This window comes from Parasteatoda tepidariorum, chromosome 10, assembly GCF_043381705.1.
Source record: "Parasteatoda tepidariorum isolate YZ-2023 chromosome 10, CAS_Ptep_4.0, whole genome shotgun sequence".
NCBI lineage: Eukaryota > Metazoa > Arthropoda > Arachnida > Araneae > Theridiidae > Parasteatoda > Parasteatoda tepidariorum.
This window is the reverse complement of record NC_092213.1, coordinates 32277731-32289756: the sequence shown is the minus strand read 5'-3', so window position 1 is coordinate 32289756 and position 12026 is coordinate 32277731. Positions and strand designations below refer to the sequence as shown.

The following is a 12026-nucleotide window of genomic DNA, read 5'->3' as shown; positions in this document are numbered from 1 at the left end:
GGGGAAGTGTTTTGCATTGTACTTAATTCTGTACACAGTAAAAAATACCATATCAAACTACGGTATAAAGCATCGGCACTTCAGGTGCATCATCGGTAAAATCCATACTTACCATGAAATATCATACCGAAATTTTTACAGTTATATTTAATTAGAGAGATTCACTGGTTTTATGGTAAATATTACTGTAAAAATTATGGTACAGATTTTTTTTGTTCCTTAACATGTTTCGGTAAAAATGGATTTTAAAGTAAGGATTTAAAAGTACCGGCACACTGAGTGCTGCTAATTTTCACCGTAATTTGAACCTCTATTTTTTACAGTGTACGCAAAACAATTTGTGGGGTTTTTTTTTTTGATTAAAAAAACTTATTATACGAGAATTAATTTCATAAAGAAAAGGCGACATTTAGGCAATTGAATTGCTAAACCTTTGTCCTCCTTTTTTCCATTCAAAATCATTAAATTAGCAACTATGTTCCTGCCGTTTTTTAAATTTTTAAATCTTCTGTGCCATTAAGTGCTGCTGCCACTATGCGTGACAATATTTTGAGTTAACTTGTTATAGTTTTCAGAACATTAAAATGGAATGTCAAGTTGAGAAAAATGAGAATTTTTGACCATTTCTTCCTTTTGCTTTTAGTCAGAATTCTTAAGGCCGTAAAGGCTACTAGTGACATTTTTGACGCAAATAGAGTGGTGCTATAGCTCGAAAAACCACTCGAGCTTGGTATGCTAAGTATAAAAATTAAAATTTTTGCCTCAAAGAGGCATCTTGTTCTAATAATTCAGTTCAGATCGATGAAGAACGATTAAGCCATGTTTTGCTAGAAAGTTCACGTCAAACAAGAAGCTAACAGACAAAAAAAATAGAATACTCCAATACTTTAAATATATTTTTTTTAAAAAGCAGGAACTTAGTTGCCAGTCCAATATTTAGATTGTACATCCACGTTTTATTTAAAAATATAATACTTCAACAAAACTTACGCTCTTTTGTTTGAAAAAATAGTTTGAATTGCTGCTACGCAAATGGCTACAATATTAAAGACCACTCGAGGATGAGGACAAATACTAGCAGGACCATGGATGCTGAAGAAAAAAATATTATAAATCAATTAACGATTAAAATTTACTTTATATACGCTAAAAATATAGAGAAAACACGGGGAAAATATAAAGATTAAGGAAAAGAGAAGAACAAAATTATTAAAATAAAATATTTTTAAAAATATTTTAAAAAATTTATTAAAAATATATTGAAAAGTCAGAAAACAAAGTAAAGAAAAGATATAATCTCTTCATCAACTCACACAATTATATCCGTAAAAATAAAGTGCTTTCTAATATTGTATTAATTTAACCAAAGCAAAATATATCAATACAATAGTGTGAGGAGCACTCAAAAAAAGCTTCCGAACTCAATTTAAGGGGTCACACCCTTTTCCAAGGTAATTTGCAGCATCAAGTTGCAAACAAAAAGTACCAGTTTCTGTACCAGCCTGCGCCAAAGAACAACTTCCAATTCTCTCACTCGTCGAGAGATGGCAGCACTACACCACTTCTCGTTCTTACAGGTCACTTTAATTTGATCAAGCGATTGACAAATCGCTTGAGTCACTAATAATGTCAAGGACCAAACTGAAGCGAGCATACTATTAATTTACGTTTAGTGCCTTTGCAATTTACAAGAAATAATTTACAGGCAAACCTGTATTTAGACATTTATTAGATCATGATAGTTTTAGGAGCATAAACTTACAGGCAGTGGCTGAAATACTTTCACAAATAACTGACCGCAATCTAGCGGAAAAACTTTTCAAAGTGTAGCCTAATAATTATTTTTGAAATATTTTTATCGATATTGATATTTTAGAAATATTGTTACAAAATATCAGGAAAACCAAGAAAATTATTATAAATAATTTTTAAAGTGCATTTCTTTTTTATTTAGTAAATATTTTTAACAATTATTCAACTGATGTTATATGAAACTATCAATGACGTAGAAAGTTATACTTACCCATCAATGAATTCTTTAATTATACGATCTCCACGGTTTTGGCAGTTAACTGCTAGAATATATTCTTGAACAAATAGCCGGGTCTTTAAATGTTTACCAAAATCCTGAAAATAATAACACAAAGAGAAATTTATAGAATATTATTAAAAACAAAAAAAAAACGAATATTAAAATAAACAAATATGCGAGTTGTAGATAAAACGTAATTTTTTTATCCCAAAATACTTTTTTAAACCTTACACTGTGCAAGTTTTGAATACTGTGCTCAAACCGTTTTTATTTTAAATGTATTTTACACAAGCTAATTTCAAATATTTATTTAAACCTGTAGAAAAATCAATGATTTCAGAATTCTCTAGCTCTTTTGTTTCAAAATTTTTCTTCCAAAATTTTAATTTTCTGATAGCACTTTTTTTCAAATTATTTCTTTTTAATACTTTTTTTAATTGTAAGTTTGAAAATCAAAAAAATTTTTCTGAAAAGCATGAATGTCTAAAATTAAGTACCATAACAAATTTGACGACAGCATAGACCATAACGAAATTCCTCATCTCTTATTGGCGGGAAAGCATAAATGTTATCAATTCAATTTTTTTTCGTTGTATAAAGTGGTTTGATAAAGTAATAGCTATTAAGATAAATTAAAACTAAAAATTCCACGTACAAGAAAAGAAGAAAATATGATACTCGTAACGTTAAAACGTTAGTTTCGAAATTAAGTATTATGTAAATATTCAATGTAAAACCAATATTTTTTAACACAAATAGAAGAATATCATACTGTAAAATGGTGCTTTAAACTCAGATTTTTTTAATATTGCGATAAGATTCAAAAGAACTATTATTACTCACCATGTTATGTTTCAGAATTTTTTCTACAATGGGCGTAAATATATCAAGGATAACAACAGATCTAGGGTTTTCCCGGCAATGCTGAAACAAGCAAATGAAAATTGATTAATTACCACTAAATGATCTATATAGTCTTATAAAATGCATCTGTAGGAAGCACAAACCCCATTATAATATATTGGCCTTTGCTATTTATTATAACGATAGGAACTTTAATTCCGTGGCTGGGTGGCGCAGTTGGTTTGTCGTCGGCCTTCTGAGCCCAAGTCTGCGGGTTCGATCCCCTGCCCAGACACCGGATTTTCGGGATGCAGAAAATCCCTAGCGGCCATGTCGTATGATTATGCGGAGTGTAAAAGATCCCTGGAGTGCCTTATTGGCTCTTGGCATTTCTGGCAAAAATAAATTCCTAGTGCACTTTAGCATCCAAATAGAGTCTCGGTGCTGCCCTAGTGCGTCAGAAACTAGACATCCAAATTAACATGACCGACCAACGGTATCTCACCCATTGTGGTGGTCCTGAAAGAGTGGATACCACCTCTGGAGAACGCACTAGGTCTGCTCATCGGCAAGACCGATTGTGCAGCTCATTGGAAATAAAAAAAAATAAAAAAAACTTTAATTCCCGTTTAAGTCTTGTGCTACTATTATGATCTGTGCTTAGCCAGTGTGTGATAACCTATGCCAAATATGATTTCCGACTGTATTCCAACTATATAGAAATCACTAGAGACGAGAAAAGAGGACCCCCACGCCCAACATGTGTGCAAAATACGATTCAATTTTGTGCATAGATTTTGTGCATACCAAGCTTCTCATCTTTTCATTGCTCAAAATCACCACTAAATTTCTTTTTTCAACGTACCTGTAAGCTTGGAAAATAAAATATATTGCGTATTCTATGTTTTAAACGCAATTTAAAAACTTTAGATATAAAATACCCTGCATGTTTTTTAGCTCAAAAAACACATAAATTGCGATCCAATTTTATTTAGTTCTGACATTTTGTAGTTCATAACTAAAAAAAAAAAAATTTATATTTCTGTATTTATCCTTCTATTACTATTGCACTTATGTAGGTATGTGTTAAATAACTATTACCGCAACATCTATTACTTATTATCACAATACCAGTAGTATCTAGTACCACGAATATTTAAGCAACAATGGGGACAATAATAAATTGGAGATATTTTTTTTACAGCCCATCTAACTGATAAGTACGGAACTAACAGAATATATCAACAGCATATAAGTTTAAAATAGAAAATTTATTAAAAAGTGTTATTCAATTTATTTTTATAAGCTCCCTTTCTATAATACAAAATTGTAGAGTTTATAGTTGAGAAATATTTTGAGATTTACGAAATTGTTGAATTCAGTTTAAAAATATGTTATTTTAAACAAAATGAAAGAGTTTATTAATGAAAAACATATCACATTTTATAGAACTAAAACACTTAGAGTTGGTAAAAAAACATGTCAAATTTTACAAAATTATATGAATTTATATCTGAAAAACAAGTACTTTAACTTATAAGGAAAGTAACCGGTTTGTATGTAACGCAATAATCGGGTTAATTTTTTCAGATCTAAACATTTTCCAGATTAATATAATTAAGTTGCTTTGTTTTTTTAAGTTTGCAAAAAATACTATTTCCTACTTGCTTTAATCATATAGATATTTGTCATTTAATCAGATTCTTTTCGCTACATCTAGAAAATTCTCAAGATCTAATTTTATTTCAAAAAGATAAAATTTCATTTATTAAATAATTATGTAGCAAGCATGATTTGGAACATAGTATATTCAGACTAATTCTGCCAGCAATGCATTAAACTAAATATTTCGAAGTTGGCAAGAATGAAATGAAACATTTTTATCAAATTTTTTAATTTAATTAGAATGTCCTTAATTAAAGAAAAATTGACAGAATAGATGTAGAGGTTTGATAGTTTCTTCAAAACTTTGATAGTTTCATTAAAAATTCTTCAAATAATAAAATAAAATGCAAGTATAAAATCTATATTTGAAAAGGTAATCTGATATTAATTACTTGGTAATAAAATTACAGAAAAATAAGCTCTAATAAAAGAAATAAATAATATTGAGTATTAATTTTAACAAAAGAAATATTTGATATTCGAAGCTAATACTAGGAATAGAAATGAATAATATTTATAGTGAATTCTAACAAATCAAATATACCATATTTATTGATAATTCTAACAAAAGAAGTATATCATATTCTATATTAAAGCCAGCAAAAGAGATTTATATTTCATGTTAATTCTAACAAAAGAAATATATGATATTCCGTGTTAATTCTAACAAAAGAACTATATAATATTCAATGCTAATTCTAGCAAAATAAATGTTAATACTAACAAAAGAAACAGGCAAAACTAAACAAAACAATAGACAAGAAATATATGATATTCTATGTTAATTCTAACAAAAGAAATATATGATATTCTATATTAATTCTAACAAAAGAAATACATAATATTCAAAGTTTATTCCAAGCAAAAAAATATATATAATGTTCAATGTCTAGTGTATCAATAAAAATACGAATATAATTATCCTATTCTTACCCAACAGAAAAAATCACAAATCTCTGATGTAGGTGTGGAATATTCAAAAATTGTAGCAACAGTAATTATCACTTCTTCTGCTATACTACGTGTCATCCACGAAGAACCCTGTCATAAAGTAATAAGAAATATAGTTGAAACAAAATATTGCATTATATAATATTTTAAGTAACAGAACAACATAATTAGACTACAACTAGAATAAAAAAGTAACTATATTTTTTTATTGGTTTTAATCTTTAAATTTTAATTGAATTAGGAACAATGTAATTCTATTTGAAAAATAATAAGTGAGCAAGAACATTTTTTTAATTTTTTAAAGCTGCTAATAACATAGATTAAAGATTAAACACTTTCAAAATATTAAGAAATAGTGATTAAATAGCTATTGCGACCATTCTTTTATAAAAGCAGACTCTAACTAGCATTGAAATTACAGTAGAGTCCCGATTATCCGATTTTCCGTTTTAACCGAGCTTTCAAATATATCAGGGATTTTTTTGTTGTAGTTTATTTTTAATTTTTAAATATAACCACCGAAAAATAAATCTGAATTTTATCTTCTAAACCAGTGGTTTCCAACTGGCGGCCCGGGGGCCGCATCCGGCCAGCGAAACCTTTTTTTGTTATCCGCAAACTAAAATATATTAGTTGTTATTTTTTTGCGGACAATTTTCGTACAAAATCTATGTGGGTTTAAAATACTTTTCTCGTAAATAAAAACCTAATTTCTCCGTTTCTGTGAAATTTATCATACCAACGGTGCGAAAAAAATTATTTCTCAGGTTTTGCATCCAAGAAAATATTTATTCAAATACAAAAATAATCGTGTATGTTGCTCTTTTTTATTTCATTTTTTTGTATTTTGTGAATATAATTTAGCATGTGTGTATCAGAAATTTTCTCGAAGAAATTCTCCGATTTAACTTTTTGAAACCACTCATTTTGGACGAAAATATTTACACACACATTTGTAAATTTTAAATTTAAAGTGTAAANAAAATGCTATTGAATATATAGAACAACAAAAAGAGGCAACACACCAGCCTTCCTGTTATCCCTAAAAAATGGCGAAACATTGCTGCAGAAAAGCGCCAAAGTTATGTAAAACAAAAGACGATTAAGGACTTTTTTTAAGTAAAAACTCTTTAATTCTCGCAAAGTATACTTTTTAAGTTTTTTCAAGTAAGCTTTCCAATAATAATAGGAATTGTATGTGGTATACTCGTATACATTTTGTGTTTCTTAAATATATTACATTTATACCTACTCTTTTTCTTTCCGTTTTTATACTCCTCGCTTTAACCGAGTTTTTCAGTTATCCCAGTTTGTCGTGGTTCACATTACCTCGGATAATCGAGACTCTACTGTATTTATTAAAGAATGAGAGAGCACATCACTTTTTAAAAATATAACACCAAAAACGAAACCTTAAGCGAAAAAGAATGTATAGCATTTAAAGTTAATATTCATCTGTGTGTAATTAACATTCATTAGTGTTATTAACTTTAATTTGCCTTTCGTAAGTAAACTCCTCCTTGTATGATTCTGTGAGATTGCTGAAATGTCATGATGAATAATGTTCAATATTTTGGACAAACATAATTTGTGAAAATAGCAACCATTTCCCACAATTAAACTTTAAGTAATGCTATAGTGTATCCTTTACAATATACGTTATATATATTTTATCGTTATTAGATTTTAATCTTTACTACATATACTATTTGTCCAAAACTGCCTAAGAAAAATGGTAAACAGTCAAAAATGTTAGAAAAGTTCGATTATTGCTAATTACTGTAGAGAACAATGCTTAGTGAGACGAAACGACATTTGACGAAACGTCGTTTAGGAATGACGAAAGCTTTTTTATTTATTCTAAATGTGTGAAAATGTAGAAAAATAGTGGAAAAAAATAAGAATATTAACAATTTCAAATAAATTTGTAATTAGTTTAATAGGGAAAACTACAAACAAACAACAAACACTAAAAATACTATCACCTATAAATACATATATATATTATTTACACATACTAGACTTATAATTAAATATGAAAATTAGAAACTGTTAAAAATATTTATAAACATCTTAACATTTTTTAAGCAAAGCAATCAAATATTTTCTTCTAAAAAGGAACATCAAAACAATTTATTTTAAAGCATTTCAGACCAAGTTAAAATTCTTCAAAGAATGTAACTTAAAATATATTTTACCTTTGATAAAACGTCAGATATGATATTTAAAGCTGAACTAATTAAACATTCATCTTGTAAAGGGGTAGAAAGAGTCATGTCAACTAAAAACTATAAGTAAAAAATATAACAATTTATTGTTACGCTGAAGTTTTAAAATGCAATATCAACTAAAATCATGAAATTTACACGGTCCAGTCACATTAATGTGACCACCTATCCAAAGCTAGAATAACAGCCATTCGCAAAGCGGACAGCTGCGAGACTTGCACGAAGAGTGTAAATTAGGTTACTGAAATGTTGAGACCTGCCGACTCCAGTGCTGTTACGTAGCTAAGCTAGGTTACATGGATAAAGATTCATGACACAAACAACCCGATCGAGATGGTCACACATATTCTAGATTGGGTTTAAGTCCAGGGAGTTTGGTGGCCAGGGGAGCACAGAAATCCTGCTTGTAGCTGGCGCATTATCCTGTTGATAGTTTCCATCATCCTGAAGAAAAATAGTTTGCATGTAAGGGTGGGCAATGTCTACAAAGACAGATGCTTACTTGCGTTGGATCCATCGTGCCTTCTACAGCGATGGGTGCACCCAGAGAATGCCACAGAAATATTCACCAGATCATAATGTTCACTCCTACAGCTTAAACCCTTCTAGCAATTGTTAAAGGTTGTTTGATGCCAGACGTTTCACATCGTATACGCCATCGCAACGCCGATGGAGCATAAATCGTGATTCATAGGGGAAAAAAAGCCACTTGTTGCTATTTAATGGACATCCGAATGCAGTACTAGTGTGCAAACATGAACACCGATGAACGATCGCCAATGAACGGATGTCATCATAGGTACATTCACAAACGTTTGCTATAGAGGCCCATGCGCAGTAACGTTAGAACTGTCATTGAAGAGACACTGAGACACTGATGATAGTCACTTGGTTCATCTGTGTGGTCAGTTCCTCAATGGTTGCTCATTTATTTGTCCGAACATTTCTTCGCAGCCGTCGTTCACCTCTGTCATTTATGGCTCGTGGTGCACCCCATTTGAGACGTCACTGATTTTGCCATGCACAATATACGGCAGCTCGCGAACAGTTTACAATATTAGCTGCTTCGCAAATGCTTCCACTCTTGGCCAGAAAGCTAATGATCACACCCTTTAGGACGTCAGATAATTCGCTCCATTTCTGCTAAGCTCTTGCGATTGCAATGCTTTTCGATTAACTCGAACGCTTTTATATATGTTCCACTGCAATGTGCTGCCATCTGCCTTCTTTTATTGGTTATTTCACATTGGCATCGAAATTAGGTGGGGGTCACACTAATGGCACTGAACAGTGTATAATCTATATGCAGTAGGTTAAAATACAATATAATAATGTAAAACATAACTTTATATGTAAAACATAAGCTTCATAATAATCAATGTATTTCTTATTAAGAATAAAACATATTTCGAATCAATATAAATCAATATAATTCAAATTTAATAATAAGTAATATTTTAATTCTACTTTTCCAAATCTCACATTACAATACTAGTAAATTTCCAAATCAGATGACCATTACGGTACAAATGAAAAAAACCAAATAGCGAAAGTATTAAGGTACGCACAACAATGAAAAAAAGTCTTTAAGATGCACTAAAAAAATACCAAAATAAGACACTTATTACAATACTTATTTGAAAGAAATCTAGATAAACATATCATAAATTTAAAGGAATAGGAAAATCATTTCTGTAAAAAGGAAAAATACGTTTTACAAAAATGGGCAGTACATATATAACGTATTTAAAATGTACAATTCAGTCTAATGTTAGAACAGAATGTAATATGCAGCGATTAACAAAAAATAATTAGATATAATATATAATAATGCATAATATTATAATATTTTCTAGATGATAAATCATTTCAATTTTCCCATTTTGAAAAATGAATCATTTAATTAAACATTCTAATGCAGTGGACTTAAATCTAGTCTGACCCGTACCTTTTTTTTTTCTTTATTGTTACTAGAAACTCATGACCCTCTTTTGAAAGCTCATAACATATTTACGCTATATTTACTCAGATTATTTTTAACGAGTTTTATAAATAACACAACAAAATCATAAATAATATACCAATGGCTTCAGCGTTTTATTCTATCAAAAGGCTATACTCTTTGAAAATGGAATAGGTGTCTCAAAGTTTCCCCACTATCCATACTTTTTTCCCTTTTTGCTACCATATTTTGACAAATATTTCTTTTTTCCCTCGCTAGTATATTCCAACTTCTTAACAACACGTATTGTAAAAGAAAGATTTGCCGAAACCATGGAAACGAAGAGAGGAAAGTGTGGAGAGTGGAGAAAATATGTAACCTTGATAATTTATTTACAAAGAGTATAGTTATTTAAATGAAATGAAATTAATAAATATCTCAGTTACGTATAACTAAATTAATATTAGTAAAAGAATTAGTATAAGCGTACCAGAGTCCTGTTAGTATATTTTTCACAAATTTTTGGATACACGAAGTTGCTTTTGCTAAGACAAAGCGTAAGTCACCTTCAATTCCCCATATATTACTTTAAGTCGCTTTCATTTGTAACATAAATGAGAAACCTGACTCACAAAGATAAATTGATACAAATAGAAACATTGCATAGTTTTTTCTGTCTTTAAGGTCAAGGTTTGAACATAAAACACCGAATTTCGGTGAATGATTTCTCTTCAAATATTGTTTTAGCTTGAAAATCTTTTTTTAAAACCAAGAATTTCATCTTGAAATTCTCAATAAATTTCTCAACTGATAAACTAAATCGATTTCAAAATAAATTTAACTTCTCATCAAAGAGTTCGGGAATGCATACCCTCAATAAGAAGGCGTTTGATTTAGAAACCAAGTGCAGTCTGACTGACGTCGTTCACCAGTTGAAGCTATGAAAATCCCTCAAGGGAGAATTCTCCCTGGTTGGGAACCATTCTTCTAATGATAATAGAGTAAGGCTTATCAATTTATCTTGAATTATCAGAATAATTTAGTCCAAAAAAGTTTTTGTGATGAATAATTCAAGTACTTAAACGTTTTACTTTTTTTTTGTGTTTCGTTATTACATTAAGAGCTAATTTTATCATGAACATACTTCGTGAAACAACATTGCGGCAGATTCAAGTAATTAATTTGTATATTTTATATTAATTCCCAATGCAATTTATTTTTTCCAAGTCTAACTATATAACATAATGTTCTATGATGATTTATTGTAGACAAACACCCATCACCCACAACGTATTTTAGTACTTAAACTTTTTTGCGATAAAGATTATAAATGATGAACTACATTCACTATAATGATAAGCCACATTTCGAATTGTTCAGAAGAGCTTTTATGATGGAACAAAAATTATACTACACTTTTGAAAACACTATCAGTTCATTTACGAAATAAATTGCTCCTATGAATTGTGCTGTTATCTAGATGAATTTTCAAAAATTTTAAAATACCTATCTGAAAGCAACATATAAAGAAATTACAATAATAATACAATTCGAAGTAAATATGTCACCTTTGGAACAGGTGTTGCTGTACTCCTCAAAACAATATCACTATTGGAAAAATGCTACCATTAAAACAAGTGCATAACTGCAAAAGTATACTGCGTAAAATAATGTCACCATTAGAAAAATGCCACCGCTTGAACAAGTGTCAATATGTACTAAAAGTAATTTCACCATTGGAAAAATTTTACCATTAAAAAGGATGTCACTATACTGCCCAAGGCAATGTCACCATTAGAAAAGGAGTCACCATGCTGCCCAAGGCAATATCACTATTAGAAGAACATCAATGGTACAGATGTCACTATTCAATCGATGTCACCAACTACCTCAATCGATGAAAAATTTCGCCATTAGAACATTAATACTACTCAAAGCAATGTCACAAGGGATATCAGCTGCTTCGCTTTCTGCTAAAGATTTAATAAATTGGTTACAAATTAAATGGTGAAACTTGTTAAATAAGGATAATTATGGGGGGAAAAGTCTAAAAGTGCCAGCATGTTCACAAAACGTGTCACCAATTTTGCAATTACCTAACTGCAAAAATTTACATTTCATATGATACTTTGAATTTTTGATTTGCACTGGTGGGAAAATTACATAAAATGAAAAATACTAAATTAAAAATAATTTAAATTTCGTTACCACTGGAAAATATTTTTTTACAAAGTGAAGCAAGTTGGCCATTGTGGCACCATTGAGAAAATGTAACCATTAGAACATGTATCACTGTACTGCCCAAAGAAATGTCACCAGTGGAAAAATTTCCCATTGGGTATACTGCTCAAATCCCGTTCACATA

At 29.9% G+C, this 12026-nt stretch overlaps 1 protein-coding gene across 1 annotated transcript in view; it reads right to left on the bottom strand.

The window, feature by feature from the left end:
* The window catches only part of LOC107444686 (C-Maf-inducing protein), a 66243-nt gene that overhangs the window by 22520 nt on the left and 31697 nt on the right, over positions 1-12026 (bottom strand). The window contains exons 5-9 of the mRNA XM_043038702.2: positions 7690-7779; positions 5474-5581; positions 2876-2956; positions 2024-2127; positions 991-1092 (exon numbers count right to left, since the gene is read on the bottom strand). Of these exons, the coding sequence (XP_042894636.1) occupies positions 991-1092; positions 2024-2127; positions 2876-2956; positions 5474-5581; positions 7690-7779 (485 nt within the window). The remainder of the gene's footprint in view (positions 1-990; positions 1093-2023; positions 2128-2875; positions 2957-5473; positions 5582-7689; positions 7780-12026) is intronic.